Source organism: Sciurus vulgaris, assembly GCF_902686455.1.
Source record: "Sciurus vulgaris genome assembly, chromosome: 15".
Taxonomy (NCBI): domain Eukaryota; kingdom Metazoa; phylum Chordata; class Mammalia; order Rodentia; family Sciuridae; genus Sciurus; species Sciurus vulgaris.
Genome location: NC_136476.1, coordinates 68,410,542 through 68,435,672, shown reverse-complemented (window position 1 = coordinate 68,435,672; position 25,131 = coordinate 68,410,542). Strand labels below are relative to the sequence as shown.

At 40.2% G+C, this 25,131-nt stretch overlaps 1 protein-coding gene across 4 annotated transcripts in view; it reads left to right on the top strand.

Moving 5' to 3' along the window:
* Window positions 1-1,484: 1,484 nt before the first annotated feature.
* ECPAS (Ecm29 proteasome adaptor and scaffold) overlaps window positions 1,485-25,131 on the top strand; it is a 116,909-nt gene continuing 93,262 nt past the window's right edge. Inside the window, exons 1-2 of one of the 4 annotated variants that reach the window (XM_079112552.1) lie at window positions 1,485-1,958; window positions 9,579-9,682. In XM_079112552.1, coding sequence (XP_078968678.1) covers window positions 9,661-9,682 — 22 coding nt within the window. In that variant the 5' untranslated portion in view covers window positions 1,485-1,958; window positions 9,579-9,660. Of the gene's footprint in view, window positions 1,959-2,035; window positions 2,577-9,578; window positions 9,683-25,131 lie in introns of those variants that run through there. The other 3 variants (XM_079112551.1, XM_079112553.1, XM_079112550.1) reach the window with 3 other exon arrangements.

Sequence of the window (25,131 nt, the reverse complement as noted above, 5' to 3'; positions counted from 1 at the left end):
TTCTAAGAATTTTGAGAAAGGGTCTAACTAGTCCATGTTGACCTTAAACTTGTGATCTTTTTGCTTCAGTATCCCCATTAGAGGGGTGCACCATCATGTCCAGTTAATTTTACTATTTCTTTTTTACTACTGGTGCCCTCAACCACTGAGTCACATCTCCAGCCCTTTTTAATTATTAAAAGGGGCTCACTAAGTTGCTGAGGCTGGCCTGGAACTTGCCATCCTTCTGCCTCAGCCCTCCAAGTCACTAGGATTACAGGTGTGCACCACCGTGTCTGGTAAGACCTAAATTTTTAGTTCTTGAATTTTGTGATATCTTATTTCTCAGTGGCCTCTTTTCTGGTCCCCATTTGCCCCTCACCCCAATTTCTCATCTATGTTTTTACTTTTTTTTCTTGGTGTTTGGGATCAAAGCTAGTGTCTCACGCATGTTAGGCTGGAGCTGTACCATTGAGCTACCCCTAGCCCTTGTCTGTTTTTGAAAGCTGAATTCTAGATAGAAGGTATCTCAAAGCTGTTATTCAAACCTAAAACACTTTCTATGACTATGAAGCTATTTAATAGGAAAAATATGCTATAAGTTTGAAGGGAGAAGTAACTAAGAAAGTTTAGAGCTTTAAATAGTAGTAATCAGAAGCATTAAAAAAGAGGAGCTTTCCACTGAGCCACATTCCCAGCCTTTTTTAAAAATTTTGAGACAGGGTCTCATTAAGTTGCTTAGTGTCTGGCTAAATTGCTAAGGCGGGCCTGGAACTTGCCTTCCTCCTGCCTTAGTCTCCTGAGTCACTGGGATTACAGGCTTGGGCCAACACACAGGGCTCAGTATTGTAGTTTTAAAAATTAACAGGGAAAATGTTTATGGAGACATGGGGAAAACTGATACAGGATCCAGACTCCATCAAAGCTGTAAATGGGGCTGCATCTAATGTGTGCATAAAGTTCTTGTAGGATGCTCATGTAACTCTATTTTCCATAAATATGTTTTGGGAGATGGTGGGGCTGGGACTGAAGGGCTCTTTCATTTGTAATTTTATGATATTCCTAATCTTTGCATTCTTTACAAAGATAATGTAAATTTTTTGCCATAAAAACAAGGAAATGAGAATATCTTCAGTGTTATGTAAGTATCTTGTACTTTATGTTACATCTGGAATGACATATTCCATTTTCAAGACATCAATTAGGGATTTAGAGATTTCCGCTTTTAGGAATGAATGCTATTCCAATTCACTTAGGATCTTGATTTCTTCCTCTTATAAAAAAAGAACAGTATCTGATCTTGGACCTAATTTGTTATGACAGTGCCTATCACTTAAGTACAGCAATTATGCAATCCCTGAATTTGAATTCAATTTTGCAAGTGTGCATGACCTCATGGACACACTGAAGGAAAAAAGTTAATCGATATCGAAAATAAATCACTCAGGTTGCCAAGAAGAACGTATCATCAAACATTTAATGGCTCATAGAAGCGCATACAGTTCACCTGGAACTCTTAACTTTTCGCAGGGCTCGGCGAATTTCCCTCTCTCCGCAGCCCGGGTTCCCACCGGCATCCGCACCACACGCCTCCCGCGGCCTGCGCGGCCGTCCGCGGCGCCGGGCTCGCCCGGGACTGAGTCAGCGCCGGGGCCGAGAAGTTCGGCGGGAGGCGCAGGGCGGGGCTTCCTCCCGCCGACTCCGAACCCGGCTCTACTTTCCCGAGTCCACGTCTCTTCCTCTGGACAGGCGTGTTTCTTCAGGTCGGGCCCAGCCAACGTGACAGCAACAGACCTTTAAAACCCGAGCTTCGGCCCCGCCTCGAGAGTCTCCCCTGGCCCGGCGGCCCGGCCCAGCTCCTCACCGACTGCAGCTCGCGGCTCCTCAGGCCCGGCCAGCGGGACACCTCGCTCTTTGGCGCCCACCTCATCGCGGCGCCCTGCGCAGTATCCCGGGCATGGAGACCGGCTCGGACTCAGGTCAGAGGCCCGCGCGTCCGGCCAGAGCCCGGGCCGCGGAAGGCTGCTCCGCGAGTGGCGGGGCGGCTAGGCCGGGCCGCCGCGTGCCGGCTCCGCGTGGGGAGCGCCGGCGGGGCGGGCGGCGGCAGGTGGGCAGGACGAGCCGCGAGCGAGCGAGCGAGGGCGGGCGGGCGCGCGAGGGGCCCGGCGGGGGGGCCGCTGGGAGGATGGCTCAGCTCTTTCTAAATATAAAACCGGCGTGAGTCGGGCGAGCGCGGCGCGGAGCGGAGCCGCAGAGCCGCCGCGCGGGCCGGGCGCGCGGGCAGTCGGCCGCACGGGCGGAGGTGGCGGCCACGGCTCCGCAGAAGCGCGAAGCTGCGGGAGCGCCCGAGTCGCGAGCTCGCGGGGGGCGGTGAGAGCGACGCTCGCAGCGCCGAGGACGCAGGCGGCGGCGGGCGGGCCTCGTGGGCGCTGCGCGGCCGGCGCGAGTGACCGCAGGCGGCTCCGGGCCCCTGCCGCACCGGGAGCCGCGAGCCCCCCGCGCCGCCCGTCCGCGCCCTCCCCCTCCCGCCCCTCCCTCAATCCCTCCCCGGCGCAACATGGCTGCGGCCGCCGCCTCCGCCTCCCAGGACGAGCTGAGTAAGTGCCACGGCCGAGCCTGCGGCTGCGAGCCCGAACCGGCGCCGCGCAGGCCGGGGGGCGGCGGCCGGGACCAGGCCGGAGGGCTGGGGCGCGCTCGCGGGGCGCCGGGCCGGGCCGGGCCGGCGGACGGCGGCCGCGTCGTGCGGGGGGCTGGGGCGCTCGGGCCTGGCGGGCGGGCGGGCGGGGCGCGGGACGCCGCCGCCGGCGTTTGTAGGCCTCAGGTTTGCACCGTCACGTTGCGAAATTGAAACCAGAGCCCCGGGCGGAGCCACCTCTGCCCGAGATCCGCCCCGGCTCGGGCGTCGGGGGAGACCGGCCCCCTGCCCGCCGTTCCGGGGCTGGCAGGAGGCCCGAGCCCGGGGTGTGGGGCAGCGCCCGACCGTCCATCTGACCCTGCCGTGCCTCTCCCCCTCCCCCGGTCCCGACTGTTGTGCGAGTTCTGGAAATGGAGCTTTCAGGCCGGGGAGAAGGTGCCTTTCTGTGACACCCTAGAAATCAGCCGAAAGGTCACGGAGAGGCGGTGACCCTTAGGAGAAGCCGAGGGGGCCGGAGGGCCGAGAGGGCCGCCCTGCTAGCCCCAGAGAAACCACGGTGACAGCGCTGTCAGGAAGGAGAACCCGAGCACCCTCGGCCCTGAGCGTTGCAGCTTTCCGGGGGACCGCGATCCGCGCTCATGGAGAGCGGTGGTCACCCTGAATCCCAGGCCGCCCCGCCCGCCGCCCCGGTTCGCTTCAGTGCTTTGTGGGAAGTGTAGTCCCTGGGTGTCGCAGGCCCACGCTGGTCATGAATATTCAACTTTCATAGGACTTGCAGGGTAATTTTTGATTGCGTTTTTGGTGGTTGGTTAGTTAAAATGCTTTAGGTTATTTGTCCCCCTTCCCATGCTGCCTGCCCTTCAGTTTATGACAAAAACAAGAAAGGTGTCATTTGGAGATGATGTGGGTTTTAAATGGAAGCATGGGCGAGGTGTTGCAAGCTTGTATTTGTGAAGCTTATGTTGTTAGAAGCTCCTTCTGGATTTCCATATGAAGGTAGTTATAAACTTAATTTGTGTTTCTTTGGTGCTTGGCAGCTTAAAGCTACTTTTATATACATGATCTCACTTTTGCCCTCATAACAACCTTGTGAGGCAGGTAGGTGGGAATTATCCTTGTTTTAAAGAGGAGGCAGGTTTACAGAGATTAAGTTCCTTGCTGCTTTGACACAGAACTGGTGGAACAGGAGTACTGTTTGCTCTTTTTGAAGCCGAAGTAAATACTTGGTGTAGTCCTGGACAGGATGGAGAGTGTGAGGAGACAAGGTCTCATGGAGTGGTTAGAGGTTGACATGGGTTAATAGCCACAAGTTGATGGCATGTTAATCAGTCCTTAGGGAGCCCCAGCAGGCTTCCTGAGGACATCAGTTCTCTGATTTTATTTTTCGTTATTTTTATTGTGGTAAAATACACAAGACATAAAATTTAACATCTTAACCATTTTTTTTAGTGTACAATTCTGTGGTATAAGTGCATTCATGTTGTGCAACCATCACCACCATTCATCTCAGGACTCTTTGCATTTGTAAAACTGAAATTCTGTACTCATTAATTAGCAACCCTCCATTCCTTCCTTTCCCTAACCTCTGGCAACCACCATCCTACTTTCTGTCTTTCTTATTTTTGACTACCGCAGTTATCTCATTAAATGGTATCATTCAGTATTTGTCTTTTTGTGATTGGTATATTTCATTTAGGTTCATCCATGTCGTGGCATGTGTCCGAATTTCCTTTTGAAGGTTGAATAATATTCCCTTGTATGCATATATCACGTTTTCTTATCCACTCATCTCTAGGGACACTTGGGGTTGTTTCCAAATTTTAACTATTATGAATAATACTGCTGTGAACATGGATGTACAAGTATCTCTTTGAGAATCAACTTTCAATTCTTTTTGGTATATACCCCAGTGGAATTGCTGGATCATGTGTTAATTCTTTTTTTAATTTTTGAGGCGCACCATATTGGTGTTTTTTCCCCCCTTTCCTTTTTGAGGTGCTGGGGATCGAATCCAGGGCATTGTCCATGCTAGGCAAGCTCTTGACTCTGAGCTACATCTCCAAGCCCTGCCGTACAGTTTTTTACAATGGCTATACCATTTTACAATCCCATCAATATTGCATAAGGGCTCCAGTTTCTCCATAGCCTGGCCAATATTTGTTATTCTCTGTATTCTGAGTAGAACCTTCCTAATGGATGTGAGTGGTTTGATTTAAAAAAAAAAAAAAAAAAAATTGGTGGGCTGGGACTAACTCAGTGGTAGAGCACTTGCCTTGCAGGTGTGAGGCATTGGGTTTGATCCTCAGCACCACATAAAATTACAAATAAAGATATTGTGTCCACATACAACTAAAAAAAAAATTGGTGTACTACATAATGTCCAAGTTTCTGTTGTGAGCATTAAATATGTTGAAAATCTTAATTACCAGTAGGCATGGGAAACAGAATGAGAGGAAGAATTGGATATTATTTTAGAATTGGATATTATTTTAAAGTTGCTGAGGTATTTATTCAGCATATATTTAGTATATACTCAGTTTGCTCCTGTATATTGGGTGTGTGTCAAGATGCTGGTAGTACTTCTTGTTAAGGGATTTACTGGCTTTAGCAGCTAATGGAGAAGTTAGGAACAGATAATCCAATTCTAGCCTTTGGCCTGATGTGGTGTCTCTCGCCTGTAGTCTCAGTTTGCCTGTAATCCCAGCTACTTGTGGGACAGGACAGTAGGATAGAAGTTCAAGGCCAACTGGGGCAATTTTGTAAGAACTCGTCTCAAAGAAAAGAGAAGGGATGTATCTCTGTGGTAGAGTGCTTGGCTCAGCCTGTGGGAAGCCCTGGGTTGATTTTCCAATACTGAAATTCTAACCTTTCCACTGTTTTGTTTGATCAGTAATTGGGCACAGAAATCTCTTGCCTTGGTTTCTGCATTTCTTCAGGAGAGATTAAATACTTGGCAATGGTACCTTAGAATAACCTAACTTGAAACCATAATATCTGTGTGTGTATGTAAATATGTATATATGTATGTAGATATACACACACACACACTGGTTAAGAAATTCCAAATAGGGCTGGGGAGATAGCTCAGCTGGTAGAGTGCTTGCCTCGCAAGCACAAGGCCCTGAGTTCGATCCCCAGTACTGCAAAAAAAAAAAAAAAAAGAAAAAAAAAAAAAAAAGAAATTACAAATAAAGTGTTTTTAGTTTCAGGATGGCTATAATAGAGGTAATTATCTGAATATGTGCTATTATTATTTTTTTTTTTTGAGGTGGGATCTTGATATGTTCCCACGTTTGTCTCCCAAACCTGGGCTCAACTAGTCCTCCCACCTCAGCCTTCTAAGTGCTGAGATTACAGGTATATGCCACTGCACCCAGGTTGCTATTATTTCTGACTAGTAGATGATAATAGAAGCAAACCTCTGGGTGCCAGCATTGTTTTCTTCTTGTAATATTTTATTGTGAAACTCTTCAAACAGAAAAACTGAAAGTGAATATTCATAGATTCTACTGTTGACAGTTGACTAGCACTATCATGTCTGTCCATTTTTCTTTCCAATTTTTTATTAAAAAATTCTTTTTTGCTTTTTTTTTTAAATTCCAGAAAAATACATCTAATATAAAATTTACCATCTTAACCATTTCTAGGTATACAGTTCAGTGGCAATAAGTAGTCCCTTTTTTCAGTTCATAGCTCCTTTCAGTTATATCTGCCGCCATGCTTTGCAGGAGCTCCTGAGAAGTAGAATTCACTATTTGGTTTCTTTTATTTACTTTATTTAATTAGTTATTTTAGTTTTATTAAACATTTCTGGTAGTATCATTAAACATGAAAGTTGCCAAAAGGTAGATAGGCAGGATAATCTTGGGTTGAGACTTGTTAGAATTTCTGATTCTGTCACAGATCTGACATAATTTTCACTATAAATCAGATGATTACAATAGAACAATGGTAAAAGTAATGTTTATTGAGGGGTTACCATATATTCTAATTGCTTTGCACCTATCCACTGATTGAACCCTCATAACAACCCTAATTCTGTTATTGACTTGATGGTGGAGCTACCCTCATTATAGTCAGAGCTTAAACTCAAATTCTGTCATTCCAAAGTTAATGTTAATTGTGCTCTCCTGGGCTGGGGAGATAGCTCAGTCGGTAGAGTGCTTGCCTTGCAAGCACAAGGCCCTGGGTTTGATCCCCAGCACCGAAAAAAAAAAATTGTGCTCTACCATTGTATTAATCTTCCTGCAAGGGAAAATATATAGTCTGTAACAAGATATGCGTAGATTTTTTTTTTTAATGACTTGCTGGTATCTAGAAAAAAAATCTCCTATAATGTATAAAATATGGCAGTTTTGATGTTTGCTTAACAGAACATAATAAATTTTTTGATAAAATATGCCAAAAAAGAGAATAATTCATTCAGACGGTTAAAGGTAGTTCTGAGATCTAGTTTGTTATGTAAGATCTTTCTGTAGTTTTGTTTATTTTTAGAGTCGTATTTGCAAATGAAATAAAATTTAGGCAGGGCAGGTGGCTAGTTTTTCTTCTAGGGTAGTCCTCTGTTAGTTCTTGGAAAAGTTGACATTATAGTTATATTTCAGCACTAGGCAGAGATTTCTGACAGAAGGAAGGAAGTATTTGAGACTTTTCACCTGGTAGCTGCTTAGTGGTTTCATATTCTGGGCTTTATAATTATAAGGTGTCCTTAGAATCTGTTCTTCATTGGGATAAAGACAACTCATGAAAGAGCAACGCCTGTAATCTTAAAGCATATATTATTAAATTTGACCATTTGACATAGCCAGGGGAAACTTGAGTTGCACAAGTTGGTCAGATAATCACCATGTAAGATACCTTCTGAGAGAGCCTCTACCAGTGCCAGGAATCCCAGTGACTCTTTTTAGAGGATGAGATTTAGGAACTGTGTGTGTACTGAATGTGCTACTAGGGTCCTACCTCAAAAAGCCCCAAAGAGATGATCCCTTTAATGGTGAACATACATGCTACTGAGCTGATCTATGTGGAAAGGCTAATAAACCAAGCCTGTATCATTTACGTTTTGTTTACTTAACCAAACAGTAAGGTTAAGATGGAAAATGACAATGGTATTTTTATTTTTTAGTCAACTTCCTTTCCAATTTTTCACTTCTACCCTATTCTGTTTTGAATTACACTTTCAGTAAACTGTCGTATTTAAAAAATACCAATGTCAATGAGAATAGTTGGCATTGGGACACTGGCCTTGTTCAGAAGATAGATGTTAAAATTGTAGGCACTGCCAGCTTGCTCAGATGGTTTGATCCAGTTGCTGGTCTTTCAGACTTGGCCAAGTCTCTGCCCTCGTGCTTGCCATCTTATGTGGCATGTTTTACCTGCACATTTTCCAATTGAGTAAGCAGACTTTTAAAATTGATAAAATAATTTATGATCCTGTCCTCAGAGGGATTATAATTAGAGACAGATTTATATATCAACATAAATAACTAATACAAATCATGATAGGAAAAATGCCCAACATAGATCCTTGGAAACCTCAAAGAATGATTATAACATTCCAGGGTAAAGCAACAGTACCTTGAACTGGGACGTAGAGGTGGGAAAGTATTGTGCATTTTCAGAAAAAGCTAAGTAAGTCTGATAGGAAGGGAATGGGAATATTACCACTATGTGAAGAAGTAGGAAAGGAGGTAAACTTCAGAGTCTGAGATGAGGCCCATGCTACTTTTTTGATCTGGAATCTTGAGCAAGTTACCTTACCTTCCTGGGTCTCAGTTTCTTTCTCATAAAATTGGGATACCAAGAAACACTCATAGTGTTACTAGGATTAATATAAACAAATATAAACAATAAAGTTTTCTATAAATTACTATTAATATTTTTGGTGTGGGGGCAATAGCAGATGATGCTGGAGAAGATAGGTTGGTACTATTGTGTTGTACAAATTCCAGCACAACTAGTTTGGACTTTGTTCTGTATACAGTGGAGATCTGTCAAAGGCTCCTAAGTAGGAGTGTAATGGGAGTAGATTTGCTTTATAAGGATAGCAGGAGGCAGTGGGGTAATGTTGATTGAAAGGATTCAGAGACCAAGAGCCATAGGACTGATTAGGAGAGCATGGCAGTGGCCAAAGGAACGAAACTTATCAAGGGCCAGAGTAGATGAGGGTTTTTAAAGAGAGGGATGAGTCAGAGATGAATCCAGGAGTCTAAATTAAGAGACTGTATGATGGAAGAATAAGGGAATGTACCTAATTTCTGGGCCTTGGCTTTCTCATCTGTAAAATAGGACAACTACCAAACCAGTCACACAGTATTATTATAAGAATGGGAAGAGAGAATTCGTAATAAGAACTTGGCATAGTGTTTGATCCATGGATTGCAGATGTGTGGGAACTTGGTTCTGAGGCTGGGGAGAGTGTGGAAATGATGATGGAACCATAGGAATGGATAGATTGGTTAGAGGATAGCTGTTTGGGGGCCAGACACGTAGGGATGAGAAGATCCAGGGAAGGAGATGAGAAGGGAGTGCTGGGTGGTGAGTTATAAGTTACTAAGGTTATGAAGATTACTCTTTTATGTTCTCAGTTGTAATGTCCTATTAATGTGCATATACTAATACTTTCAAAATTTTAATGTAAGGTTTTAATGTGTTTGTGATATATATACACATATGATAAAATATATGTTGTATTGGTATTGGAGATTTTTTTAGCCTTCATTGAATAATTATCAGTGTATTTTTTCAAGCATTAGTGTTTTCTCAGTAAATTCTGTTTATGGACATATTCTTTATTCTTCCCCAAACCTGGTAATCACTATATTTTTTACCTTTCATTCTGAGTTTGCAAAACAGGGCATTAAAGATTTTAGCAAAAAATGAAAAGTGCTTACTTTAAAAAAAAAATGATAGCTATGCGTATAAATCTTTTAATTGTATTTTTTTTTGGTGTTCTAAATAATAGATTCTTTATACAATTGCGTATGTACGAGTGGATGAACATACCATTGGTGATCCAGAGGATTTTTGTCAAGATTGGATAAACCATGTATCACATTGATTGTAGAGGTTAGTAGACTTAGTTCCTGAGGATGTGTGCATTTTTTTGTAGCAGCATTTAAAAATGCATAGATTATCAGGTAGCAATTTACCCCCAAGATCTTGGGTTTTTTTCCTTGCCCTATTTTCTGGCTATCCTGAGAGAATCAGTGAAGTTCATACTAGTTTGTGTATGCCTGAAGCCTCTATTCTTTCTGATGATAAACTTAAAAAAAGAGCAAGAAAGAAGAGACACTTAAAATTTGAAGATGGTGCTTAGCAATGTGCACAGGGGAAAGATAATGGGTGATAATTTACAAAAAACATTGTCTGCCACAGAAAAGATTTCACATGCCCTAGGAATGTTCTCATGGAGTTAATTGTTTTATTTATGAAAAGAGGTATTGAAGGAAGCATTATCATTGTAATTGGATATTTCTCATTCTGCTATTTTTGAAGTGCACTGTGATTTAAAAAAAAGCCACTAAATTCTAATTCATTCTGAGGTAGTTCAAGAATATGGTGTCAGTTTTACTCTTGGATAATATAGGATGGTCCTTTGAAACCCTGAAAACTCAGATTGTAATTCTCTGATATTAGGGATTCAATATCCAGTGACTACTTGGGATTTTGTAACTTCAAATCAAAAGTTCTTTTTGTTGCTGTCTTCTAATTTAATTCTTGGAGTAATTTAACTACTCTTTCCCCTAGTATATTCTATTACTTTTTGGTAGATATAATGTTAATTATGGTTTATGATGTCTTAATTCATTCATATAGCATTTTGAGGGATGATATATTTTATAAGCCAGAGAGTTCAACTTTAGAATAAAATTTGGCTTATGTGCTATTTGAAAAATGGAAAATTGGAGGATTGGAAGAATTTTTCAGAAGAGTAATGAGGGTGTTGTTTATTGTCTCCTGGATCCTTGAACTCTTAGAACTTTTGAACCTGTGAGAGATGTTTTAAGGCCTTTATGATATACTGAAGACAAGCAAGTCAAACCACATATGCTGGGATTTAAGTAGTGACTGAAATAAGGAAAATTCTAGAATTTACACATCCAAATGATCATTGTTCTAAGTAATTAACTGCTTTGGGTAGATTTTTACTATCTTGCTCCTGTGAAGTATACATTATTTCCTGTAAACTGGCTTTTGTAAGCCATAGTAATCTTCTCTCATCCCTATTGCATCTGATTTCTAACCTGTGTATCTCTCTGCCACTTGCTGGCTCTGGGGGTGTGGACCTCAAAGTGTGTTAGAAGTCTGGCATTTGGGGACTGGGTGTATAGCAAGTTAATAGAGTATTGCCTTGCATGCACAAGGCCCTGGGTTCAATTCCCAGCACCAGAAGAAGTCTGGCACTTATTCATTACATTTAGGGTGCAGACCATTGTCTTAACACTGGGCCCAACCTTGCCAAGCTACTCCTAGAACTTCCCTCCATTCCTCAGTGTGTGGTGTGTATATGAGGGGAGTAGCATGGGTGAGGTCTAGAAACAGGATGGAGGGCTGGTGTGAGCAGGGAGGGGTAGCCTTGTTGGAAAGTACCCTGTGTCATTCGAAGGCTAGGACTTTATAACTATTAGGGAAAACAAGACTTCTCTTTTCCATTCTCTGTTTAAAGGGCCTAGACACTAGTGTATCTGGATGCAGGGATTTCCTGATAGGGACATCTGCCTTTGCCTTGGGATGGAGCAGACTAGGGGACAGGAAGATGATCAGTCTGATTGCCTGAGTTTTGGGGAGAGGGGTTTCAGGGTTACTAGCAGGGACTGCATTAATGGAGATCTCCTGCTGAGGACTTATTTTCTGTGAAGGTTTTCTTGCTACCCTTGGGGCTGCCCCTGGCTGTGGGGAGGTGACTCCCATAGGAGCTGGGATGGATTATCTTTTTCTGGGAATGAGTCTTCTTCCCGCTTCCAGCGTATTATATTGGTGGTTAGCGCTAGGTAGCCTGACATTCTCCTTTTAAGGACATTTGCATTTAATTGAGTTCCTTAAAGAATAGGATGGAGGTGGAGGCCAACCTGTACATAAAATCATAGGAGTAGAGATCAGATTTCAGATTTCTAGCCCCCTCTGTCTCTCTCTCTCTCTCTCTCTCTTTCTCTCTCTCTCTCTCTCTCTCTCTGTATGTCTGTGTGTAATTGGGGATTGAACCCAGGGGTGGTCTATCACAGAGCTATATCCCCTGCCATTTTTAATTTCAAGATAGGGTCTTGTTAAGTTGCTTAGGGCCTCACTAAGTTGCTGAGGCTGGCCTCAAACTTAGGATCTTTCTGCCTCAGCCTTCTGAGTCACTGGGATTACAGGGATGCACCACTGTGCCTGACTAGTTTTTAATTTCTAAAGAAGCATCTTGCTAGCTTCATTTAGATTTTGTCAAGTATTAGAGTGATATTTAGTGATTTGAAATGACATTTAGAAAGCAAAAGATGAAGTGGACTTTAAGGGCTAGTACCTGTTATCTACTAGAAAACGTTGAGAATTATCCACAAAGTCTAGATTGCCAGGCAGGGCTTTCTTATTCTTCATTGTTTTAGTCTCAAACTCCTAATTACAGGTATCATCAAAGTTCAGAGTTGCTCATTCTCTTCCTTGATCCCTGACCTGTCACTTCCAGTTTTTATATAATTTAGTTCCTATATTTAACTTTTGGACTCCCATTTCTGGAAATGCTGCTAACCCAAGTATTCCAAGAGTATACTGTTTTTTCTTTCTTTTCCTTTTTTTTTTTTTTGTGGTGCTGGGGATTGAACCCAGGGCCTTGTGCATGCAAGGCAAGCACTCTACCGACTGAGCTATCTCCCCAGCCCAAGAGTATACTCTTGAAGATGTGGTGAAGTCATAGGGAGAGGTCTTGTCTTAGAAGCACTTGATCTTTTACCTTTTCATTAGTCCCCTCTCCCTCTTCCTCCTTACCTATCCTCTCTTCTCCCTTTCTTCCTTTTCCTTTCCTGTTCCCTTCTCTCTCCTTTTTTCTTTCCTTCACATCAAACCCAGAGTTGCTCTCATACTAGGTAAGTGCTCTACCACTGAGCTACATCCCTGGCCCTCTTTTTCTTTTCTCTCTCTCTCTCCTCTCTATAGTTACTGCTGCATTTCTGGTGATTTGGAACAGAACCGTTCTGCCAAACAATCAGAACTTCAGGAATCTCACTTTTTAATTTAATTTAATTTTTGGGTGTGTGTGTGTGTGCGTGTGTCGGGGATTGAACTCAGGGGCTCTCAATCTCTGAGCCACATCCCCAGCCCTATTTTTTGTATTTTATTTAGGGACAGGGTCTCACTGAATTGTTTAGCCCCTCATTTTTGCAGAGGCTGACTTTGAACTTGAGATCCTCCTGTCTCAGCCTTCCTGAGCTGCTGGAATTACAGGTGTTCACCACCACACCCTGCTCTACTTTTTTATTTTTTACAACTTCTAAGCATTTGTCATGGTTTTAAAAACATACAGTCCCCTTTCCAAGTGATTCTAATTCATAAATTACCATTAATCCCTTCCTTTCTTCTACTGTAGACATCAGATGTATAGACTTCTAAATAGCCTTTCTAGTGCACGAGGAGTTAATACTTCAGACATTCAGCAGGGATCAGCAACTATTCTCTGCAAGAAACTGAGTTAAGTGCTGGGATAAAAAATGCTAAGTCACAGTTTCTCAACTTGAACTGGAAGAAGATGGAAACAAAGGAGTAGGCAATCAGGTGGAATCAGATTCAAATCACCCCTCAAATAGAGAAGGGGGAAGATTAGGCAGTTACATAATATACAGCAAAAGGTAATTTCTAGAAGTATAGAAAAGGTTGTGGAAGTCTGCAGGTCCAGGATAGGAGATAGCTGTGTGTGTGTGTGTAGCATATGGTATTTGAGTGGGACCTCAAGTGGGACAGATTTGGATGAGTGGAGATGGAGGAGTGATCCGGAGCAGTTGGGAGAATATTTCCTGTTCATGGACTTGCTTGGTCAAAAGAATTGGGCTGGGAGAATTTATGGCATACTTATGAAACTATTGGGATTTGGATTGTTTTTTGAGAGTGTTTGGAGACATATCAACTAGATAAGGTTCCTTGGGACTTGATGAGCCTACTCTTAGTAAGGACTCCCTCTCTGATCTGATTTGACCCTAGGCATGAGGGTGCTGCTTATTATTATTATTTTTTTAATGACTTCTCATGGAAATATCTTTCTTTTCTTGGTAAAGACCTTCCTTTTATATTTGAATACAGTTGTAAACTGGCTTAAACAAAAAATGGGAACTGATAAGGAATTAGGAAGGCTTGTGGAACCAAGAGGGTCCTTCCAGAGGGCTTTGGAACTAGGGACTAGAAGCTATTCAGATTTTCTTCCAGCTTCTCTCTGTGCCTCCCTGTCATTCTTTCTTCAGGCCAGCTTTTTTGCTTCATGGAGTAGGCTGAAGATGCCCATGTCAGATCTTCTAGCTTACTTTTACAGATCTACTCAGAGGAGGCTTGACATTTCTGGTCTCAATTCTGAATGCGTGAAGAAAAGATGAATTATTTCAGTGATCCAGCACTCACACTTTGGCTGTGGTCAGGGTTTTAAGTCTCCTTAGATGTAGTATCTTCTCCATCTGTTCTGCTTAGGCCATGCTGTAATTTAACCTACTAGAAGGAGAGTTGCTTTTGGAGGTGGACTGCCACTTACTAGCTTTGAAATCTTGAATATTTTTTTTCTAGGTTCTATTTTCCCATATATAAATTGGAGCTAATATTAACTGCTTCAGTAGATAGTATTTTAAAGGAAGTTATTGAGTTCTAGTGTACACTTGGAGTACACTAGATTTCTTTGGGTTCACCTGGTTCTGTGTTTCATTAGTTTGGTGACCTTTGACAAGTCAGTCAGGTCATGAGACCCAATTTTTCATTTATAAATGGAAACAGTATCTGTACTACACCATATTTTTTCTGAGACTCAAAAGGCCATATGATCTGGCATACACAAGGTTCTGGGTTTGATTCCCAGCACCTAAAAGAATTTTTTTTTTTTTTTTTTTTTTTTTTTGCATAAAAGGTCATCTGACTGATATATTTCCATGTGTATGAATCAGAAGAGGGTAAATAGTATTAGGAAGATATTTCTTTGTGAAATATTCTGTTATATCTAGTATAGTTCTTTGGTAACTTGACAGATCATTTAAAAAATATTCTGTAGTTTTAGGTTATTAATTAACTTAATGTAATGGGCAGTGGTCTAGGTATTTTCAGCTTTCCTGTCAATCTCAGCTTGCACTTAGGACTCTAACCTTATTTATTTTATTTTTTATTTTTTTGCAAGGGATTGAGCCTGGGCCTCACATGTGCTAGGCAAGTGATCTACCAGTAAGCAACATCCCTAGATCCTCACATATATTTTAAAATTTACTTTTATATTCAGAAAAAATGATAACTATTTATAGAAAATTTAAATGGTCTTAAAAAGTCTGAGACCTCTCACTCCAAAAATAACCATTTTCTTTTTCTAGTTTACACAAAGTAACACATGCTTATGGAGTAAGTTAGTCATGACCTAGAATTAAACAAATGGAAAAGAATTCCCTGAAATTCTACTACACAAGGATGATCGGGGATAGTCCTTTCTCTGTTTCTTTTTGACAGTTGTTTTAGTTAGCTGTTTCACTGCTATGACTAAATGATCTGACCAGAACAATTTTAGGAGAAAAGTTTTGTAATTAAAAAATTAAAAAAAAATTTTAAAAATTTTGAAATATTTTGCTTTAGTTGTAGGTGGACATAGTACCTTTATTTTATTTTTATGTGGTACTGAGGGTTGAACCCAGGGCCTCATCCATACCAGGTGAGCCCCCTTCCACTGAGCCACAACCCCAGCCCCTCCTTATCATTGAAACATGAATTCTTTTAAAAAAATTTGCTCTCTCTACTTTTTTTAAATAAAAAAAGAAATGTTTTTACTGAAGACTATTTGAAAAGTACATGAAAATATAAAGGAGAAGAATACCTGACAAGAGCAAGTTAGAGGAGGAAAAGTTTATTTTGGATCATGAGTCCAGAGGTTTAGTCCATGGTTGGCTGAGCTAATTGTTCTGCGCCCCAGGTGAGGCAGAACATCATGGTGGAAGAGTGTAGTAGAGGAGTGCTGCTCCATTCATGGCAGCCAGGAAGCAGAGAGAGAGGGAAGGGGCCACAGGGAAAATGGACCCTTCAGGGCGTGCCCCTGGTGACCCACCTCCTCCAGCCATTCCCTACCTGCTTATTGTTACCACCCAATTCATTCAAACTCAGATGGACTAAATAAGTTACAATTCTTACAATTCAATCATTTTTTCTGTAGATGTTCCTGCATTAACTCCAGAACTTAGAACTTTTTGTGTACACTTCATAACCAAACCATGATAGGTGCATATGTATTCTTTTAAAAATACTGAAATATATATAAAAAAAATACTGAAATATTTCAAGTAAAAGAGAAATATAGGGGCTGGGGAGATAGCTCAGTTGGTAGAGTGCTTGCCTTGTAAGCACAAGGCCCTGAGTTTGATCCCCAGCATCCAAAAAAAAAAAGAAATATAGGGAGCAATCGTATGAAGACTTCCTTTTTTTGCAGTGCTGGGGGTTTGAACCCATACACTGACATGTTAGGCAAGGGGTCTGCCACTTAGTTGTATTTCAGTCCTTTCTGATGACTTTGTATTGACATATGTAAGACTTGACCCATCATTGTCAAGCCTTTACATTTTTTGTTATTAACTTCACATCTTAATTTTTTTCTTGCAATGAAAGTACTTTTCTTTCTTTCATTTAAAAAAAATAACAGGGGCTGGGGAGATAGCTCAGTCAGTAGAGTGCTTGCCTTGTAAGCACAAGGCCCTGGGTTCGATCCCCAGCACCCCAAAAAAAAAAAATAAAATAAAAAAAATAACATTAAAGACAACTCAGACTCCCTGTGTTACTCCTTGCCATCTCATTTTCCTTTCCTTTTCTCCCTTCTCACTTAGAGGTTGTCATTCCTGTGAAGTTTATATCATGTGCCATGTATATATATATGTAAAATTTAGAAACTTTCCATAAGTGGATCCATATTGTACATCTTTCTTCACTTGATCTTAGCCAAAAGGCCAGGAAACCATTGTACACATCTTTCTGCAACTTGTTTTGTTTGATCTTACGTTTTTCAGAAATAGTCCCATTGGCCCATATGACATGTAACTCCCGTTTATTTCCACTGTCGTAGGACCCTGCCACAAATTCTTTGTTCTTCAGTTGTATGATGTTTAGATTGTTTTTGTATTTTTGCTTTTACTAACCCTGAGGCTATGAACAGTTTCATACTGTGTCCTAGGTTTATCTCTTCTTGGGAAAAATTATTTTCTAGGACAGTGCTACATAAAGTGTGGTCTGAAGAATTGGGGAATTATTTCTTGGGATTAAGGAACTTTCATCAGAATATAAGTATTACTGTAAATTTAGCATTTTTTTTTATCCTAGTAACACTTTCTGAAGGAAGAAATTTTCCTTATCTCTTTGCTCACTAGTGTTAGTTTGTATATGGGCTATTGATTAGTAGAATTACAAAGTTGAAGTGTATGTGCCTCTCCAACTTTACTGGAGATGACTTATAGTAGAGAATTGATTGTGTCAGTGTTGTCCCCCATCCTCCTAGAAAACCAGAGGAGTTCTTGGTTTATTTTAACTCTTTATGAACATTTGGTACTGTTAGATTTGAAGACTTTATTTTCTGTTGTCAGTCACTGTTGTATTAATTTTGCATAGGCTGGGTACTGTGGTGCACACCTGTAATCCCAGTGACTGGAGAGGCTGAGGCAGGAGGATGGCATTTTGAAGCGAGCTTCAACAACTTAACGAGGCCCTAAGTAATTTACTGAGACCCTATCTCCACATACAAAATAAAATGGGCTGGGGATGTGGCTCAGTGGTTAAGTGCCACTGAGTTTGATCCCGGGTACAAAAAAAAAAAAAAAAAAAATTGCATGTATCTGACAAGTGTGATTGAGCATGCTTTTATTTATGTATTATTTGGTATTTGGGTCTCTTCTCTGAATTGCCTGTTTGTATTCTTTGTCCACTTAGAAAATTGCATTGATTTTCCTTGAGTTGTAGCTCTCTATATTCAGTTTTCTAGTTAAAAGACATTGTAGCTGTTTATGCCTTTATAGTCTTTTTATGTTTTTAATCTTAATGTATTCCTGTTTTATGCTTTATGCTTGAGTTTGTGTGTTGAGTTTTAATTTCCCCTTTTCACTTTTCTTGGAAAAGCCTTAAAGTCTTGCTTTTATACCCATGTCCTTAACTTACCTGCAAGTGATTTTTTTGGTATTTGGTATTTTTTTCCCACATCATTGAATAGTCTCTTTTGTCTCTAATTTTTTGGATGCTGCTGGGGTTTGAACCTAGGTTCTCCCGCATGCTAATAAGCATGTGCTCTACCACTGAGCTAAACCTCCTCACCCCTTTGCTCTGCTGATTCTTCATGTCATTTAAAAAAAAAAAATTGTTTATATATCTATTTATTTAGGTTGTGGTGCTGTGGATTGAACCCAGGGCCTCACACATGCTAGGCAGATACTCTACCACTGAGCCATATCCTCAGCTTCTTTCTTGTCATTTTTTGCCAACTCAAGTTTCATACATTTCTAGTTCTTTTTCCATGTTCTCTATTTTAGCATATGGATTTGTCCATTTTTGTACTTTCATCACCACAGTTCTTATATTTGTACTCCTAGTACAAATTTGTTTTTGTCGTTGTTACCAGGGTTTAAACTCAGGGCCACTTGACCAATGAGCCACATTCCCAGCCCTATTTCGTATTTTTATTTAGAGACAGGATCTTACTGAGTTGCTTAGTAGTTCGCTTTTGTTGAGGCTGGCTTTGAACTTGAGATCCTTCTGCCTCAGCCTTCCGAGCTGCTGGGATTACAGGTGTGTGCCTCTGGGCCTAGCCCCAGTACAAATTTAAGGGCCTTGCTCAAGCTAGGCAAGTGTGCTACATTCCTAGCCCTTTTTATTTTTATTTTAAGGTACGGTCATACTGTTGCCTGGACTGGCCTCAATCTTGTGATCTTCCTGCTTTAGCCTCCTGAGTAGCGAGGAAGTCACCAAGTTCACAGGTTTGCCACCACTGAACCTCGCTGTACAGTCTTAATTAGTATAGTTTTATAAAACGTCTTGAAATCTAATTGGGCCATTCACTTTTGTTAAAAATTATCAGTTATTCTTGGCTTTTTGATAGCCCCATGTTCAATTCATATTCCACATGAATTTTATGATCACTTCTTTAGGTTTTGTGAACTCTATTGTCTATAGAGTGTGTTTGATTGTGGGGGAGCTTGTTGACTTTGCAATATTGATTTTATTTGTTGGCATTAATATTTTTGGTGTTCTCTTTTCTGGCACAAAATAAAACATAGTGCCTGGAGGCCTTTTGGTTGGGGATGGAGGGGAGCATGTGATTAGTTTAACCAGTAATCTGGGCGGAGAGATTGGGAATATGGCACCAGCCAGCAGTATTGGACATGGGATTGGTTCTGTCAGCCAGCTACCGAGCAGAACCCTTGTCCTACCTATGGTTGATGAACGGTGTCAGCAACTAATATTGTTTCTTTAAGCCATGTGGATTTTGGCTTTATTATCACAAAATGATTCAACCTATCCTGTTGGATATAGAAATTCATGGATATTATTCTCCATTTATTTTGGTCTTATGAGTTTAGATTATAATTTTTTCTGTAAAGGACTTTGATACATTTTACTAATTTATTTCTAAATACCTTACAGTTTTTATTGCTGTTGTAAATTAACACATTTCTTTCTTCCTCTTCTTTTAATTTGCACTACTGGTGATGGGACCCAGGGCCTTGCACATGCTAGGCAAGCACGCAATCACTGAGCTACATTCCCTATCCCTTTAAAATTAAAAAAAAAAAAATTGAAATAGGGTCTTGCTAAGTTGCTCAGTCTGGTCTTGAACTTGCTGTTCTCCTGCCTCAGCCTTCCAAGTAGCTGGGATTACAGTTTGGGATTACATCTGGCTAAATTACTCATTTTTATTTTATTTTTAAAATTTTAACTTACTTATTTTTTCGGTGCTAGGGATTGAACCCAGGGGTGCTTTACCACTGAGCTACATCCTCAGCCCTTTTTATTTTTATTTTGATACAGTGTCTTGCTAAATTGCTGAGGCTGGTCTCCAACTTATAGTACTTCTACCTCAACTACTCAGTCACTATGATTACAGGCATGCACCACAATGCCTGGCTTAAATCACTCATTTTTAAAAAATATTTTTTATTTGTTCTTTTTGGTTATACATGACAATAGAATGTATTTTGATATATCATACATGGGGTATAACTTCCCATTTTTGTAGTTGTACATGATGTGGAGTTACACTGGTCTTGTATTCATATATGAACATAGTTAACTCACTCATTTTAAAAACTACTTTCTGATCCTTTGTTCTAATGTATCTTAGTTGATTTATGTATTTTATATGGAACATGATTAACTTATGTGTATCTTATATAGAACATGGTTAACTTCCTTATTCTTTTTTCCCCATCTCCTATAACCTATGAAATTGTTTTTAATATATCCTGATTTTTTAATGTTTTATTTTCTTGAACCCTCTAGTTCAGTTTACTTAGAAGTGCTGATAAATACATTTTTGTCTTGTTCCAGTTTTGCATGCAGTATATTTGATGTAGGTTTTACACAGATATGCTTCATCAGAGTATGGTAGTTTCCTTCAGGGCTGCTATTTCCAAATACACATTCATAAACTGTACTGTGTGAGATTGGGATTTGGCAATTTATATTTCCCAGATTCCTTTACCAGCTAGCTTTCTGGTTTTAGATCTGTTCCTATCTCAAGGATAAGATTATTCTCTTTTTTTTTCCCTCCACCCCGGCCCCCCGCTAGAAATTTATTGTTTTATTCTTTACATTAGGTATTTATTTATTTTTTGGTGCTGGGGATTGGACCCAATGCCTGTGCATGCTAAGTACATGCTCTACCAGTGACCTACACCCCTAGCCACTCACATTTAGATTTATGATCTGTCAGGATTTGATTTTCTTTTATGTATGATGAGAGATAGGGATTAAGTTTTATTTCCCCATTTTATAGTAGCTGATCTAAAACCATTTATCAAAAAGACCCATCACTTAGTTATTACATTTCAGTGGCAGTTCTGTTGTAAAACAGACAACCTTTGATTGTCTTTTAAGAGTTTTTTATTTTGTTTAACTTGTCTGTTTACTATTGCACTGTGCCATACTTATAATTATTGTAACTTTTAGTAAGTCTTGAAATCTGGCCATCTAAGCTGTTTTTCCTTTTTAGGATCATCTTGGCAAATCTAGGCACATATTCATCTACCTTTTTTCTTTTTTTTTTCTTTAAGATCATCTTGGCAAATTTTGGCCATTTGCATAAATTGTAGAGCCAGAATTGCAGTGTTCCTCAGAGTGTCTGCTGGATTGTTACTGTATTGACTGTAGATCAGTTTGGGGGGAACTGACATCTTACCAGCACAAGTTGAGTAACCTTTATCCTAAATTGTTGGTACCAGAATTGTTTTGGGTTTTGTATTTTATAATATTTACATATGTATAATGAGGTAAATTGGGGATAGAATCCAAGTCTTAACACAAAATTCATTTATGTCTTATATGTACCTTATACACTGTGTACGTAAGCTTTTCATTACTGTGACCAAACTCCTGACCAGAACAACTTGAAGGAGGAAAAATTTATTTGAGGTTCACGATTTCAGAGGTTTCCATGCACAGATGCATGAATCTGTTGCTCTCGGCCACGGTAAGGCAGAACATGACTGCCAAAGGGTGGGTGCATAGGAGGAAAGCTGCCAGGAAGCTGAAGGAGAGGAAAGAAAGGATGGGACCAAAACAAGACCATAACCTAGCCTGGCAAACAGGTTCAGCAACTTCACTTTTAACTCCTTGGTACAGCTTGTGGAACACAGGGTTGTGATGTGTTCTCCAAAGGGGCTTGAATAATCTTACCTTGTAACCTTGCTGGTTACAGTTCAAATGAATGTCTTTTAGCCTGTCTCTCTCCATAGCAATCAATTTTTCTTGGCAGACAGTCCATGTTACTGACATCTTTTTAAATTCATGGGGTCTCCATTTCAACTTTGGCTGTACCTTCACAGCTGCATACATCATCCCATTCAGGGGCAGCCTACAGGGATTTTTAACCCTGCTATACTTCATCTGACTTTCCAGACCTTTCTTTGAAACCACCATGAGCCCTTAACTTGAATCGTGCATTTCTGCAGAGCCAGTGCCATGTGGATGATGCCAAGGTTTTCTGTCATCTTGTGCAGTGGTTGGGCTCCCTGGAATCATGGCTGCAGAGATCTCTGAGTGTGTGGGCGACTGAACCTGGTGAAACAATTTCTTAGGCTCCCTTGTGCAAGCAGAACACCCCCATGATCTCTCCTCAAAGAAATTTCCCTTTTATATCCTTGAGCTTGCAGTGGGTATGGTCTTGCAAATTCCTGAGATGTCTTCAAGCTATCTTTCCTGTTGTCTCTGTGCAAAGTACTTATCATCTTTTCAGTGACTATAATCTCTTTAACAATCATATCTTCTTTGGCCACAGGTTTACATGCACTTTTTCTGTTCACACTGCAGGTTTTTAAAATCCTTCACCTCTGCTTTTGTTCCTGATAGAGTACACCTGGCAAAAAGCTGACAGCAATGTATCCTACCACTGACTGATTGCTGTGCTACCTTGAAATTTCCTTTGCCAGATTAATTAGTCCTTCACTTTTAAATGTAGCCTTACACAAATTCAGGACATGGGCAAAATGTAGACAGGTTCTTTTCCAGAATATAACACAAGTAGTCCAATTCCCAATAGAGTCCTCATTTTACTTTGAAACCTCCTGAGCACAGTCTGCTCCTGTGGCAGTCTGTCTTCTGATCTCCCACCAGAATTGCTCTGTTTACAAACTTCTAAGGCTTTTCTAGCTTGCATTCTCCAGTCTTTTTCAAATTCCTTGCACAAACCAGCTCTAAAGGCTTGTGAACTAGAGGATCAGGCTAGTCACAGTAGTGACCTCACTCTTAGTACCAGATTTTATGTTAGCTTTTTGTCACTGTAACCAAAATACTATCAGAACAATTTAGAGGAGGAAAAGTTTATTTAGGACTCACAGTTTTAGAGGTCTCAGTCCATGGGTGATTGAGTCCATTGCTGTGGGCCCAAGGTGAGGTAGAGCATCGTGGCCAAAGGGTCCAGGTGAAGAAAGCTGCTCACTTTATGACAATCAGTAAGGAGAGGGTGGGGGAGGGAGGCGGCACCCTAGGGTAGATGAACCCAGTCCCTAGATACCTGCCTCCTCCAGCCATGCCCCACAAGCCTACAGTTACCACCCAGTCAGTCCATTCAAACTAGAATGGATGACTAGGTTACAGCTCTCACAATCTGATCATTTTATCTCTGAACATTCCTGCATTAACACAGGAGTTTTGGGGGACACCTCATATTCAAACCATAACATACACATAGCCTGAGGGTAGTTTTACACAATATGTTTTGTGCACCTGTTTTGCTGTGATCTATCATGTTAGGTCAGGTGTGGAGTTTTCTACTTGTAGCATCAGGTCAGTGCTCAGAAAGTTTTAGATTATGTAGCATTTCAGATTTCATATTTTTTGTAGAAAATCTTTAAAGTCCCTAACTAGCATTGAGCTTCTGATCCATGAATATGGTGTATACTTTTAAGTTTTTAAAAATTTCTCACAACTGTGTATTCTAGTTTTCTGTGTAGAGATCTCAAACATCTTTCCCTAGATTAATTTCTAGGTAGTTGATGTGTTTTGATGTCATTGAAATAGGTGTTTTCAAATTATATTTCTAATGGTTTGTTGCTGAGAAAAAGCAATTGATTGGTGTATTTTTAGCCTAGTAATTTATATGTATTTTTAATGTATTAATTAGATCATCTACAAGTAATGAAAACATTTCTTCTTTTTTTATCTTAATGCATTTTATTTTTCTTGTCAATATTCTGAATAAAATTTGCAGTATGAATCTGAATAGAATTGTTAATAGTTAATAGAATTGTTAATGGTTTCATCTCCCACATTCTTTTTGATTTTCCACCCTTTCTTCCACATTGTACAGTGTAGTTTTGCCCCACCTCTTCACTGGCACTGCCATGGTTTCATTCTAGTTTTTAAACTCAGGGAAAATGTGTTTGGTATTTTGCCACTAAGTATGTTTGCTATAAGTTTTTGTAAAAATTCTTTATCAGATTAAGGAAGTTCTCTTTTCATCCTAGCCTACTCAACATGAATAGTCTGTTCCCATATATTCAACATGAATACCCTTACTTTATATTGTTGAGGTAATCACATGGCAGTTTATCTTCATTTTGTTAATATTGTTAATTGCAGTGGTTTTACACATGCAACTTTGCATTCTTGGGGTAATTCCCATTTTTGGCATGAGGTATTATCTTTTTTTATTTATCACTGGATTTGATTAGCTACATTATTTATTATGACTTTAATACTATTTTATTTGCCTCTGTGCTCATGCGATATATATTTTATTTACTTCTTATTACTTCCTTGGACTACTCTTGTTTGGTGTCAGGATTATTCTGACCTCTTTAAACAACAGAGGGAGGTGATACCCCCACACCCTTTCTGTTTTCTAGAAGAGGTTATAAAGGAGTATTCTCCAGTGAATTCATAAGGTCTGGATGTTTTTCTTTCTGGGGAAGTTTTTAGATAATGCATTTAATATTTGTGGTAAAATTTAAAATAATTCATCTGATTTTTAAGGCAGGGTTTATAGTTGCAAGTTGTATCATTGTTATCTTTGGAAGTAATAAGTCATGTGATTTTGACTTTGTACAAAGTAATGTTTGTATCTGATGAGCTCTTTTGTTGCATGAGAATTTAGCTGTCTGACCTGGCTCACTTTTCCTTTGTGAGCAGCAAAGGGGGATATTAACATACCTAGCATAGTACTAGCATAGTCCTACTGTTGGTGAGATTTTACTAATAAATAATGTTCTGTTTCCAGCTGATAGAATGTGCTCTGAAATATTTGGTAGACTCCTAATTTTTTAAATTTTTGTAGTGGTAGTTAGCTTTACTTTTAAAAAAGAAGTAAAATTCAAGGAATAGTGTATAATAACATATAATATATAAAATAACCACATATATATTATATAAAATATTTTGTTTGATATACAATTACTCAGAAGTAGTCATACCTAGCAGGTTAAGGGCACAGTCCTCCACAAGATACTTCAAAAATATCCTGTAATTTCAGGTGGTCCCAGAGCCTCTTTCACTTCTGACCAGCTTGCTATAGACTTAGGGGTTATCATGGATTCCCTCAGGTTCTTAATTTGCTAGAATGACTCAATTCAGGAAAGCCTTATACCTATGAGTATACCTTTCTAGCAAAAGAATATGAGTTAGAGCCAGCC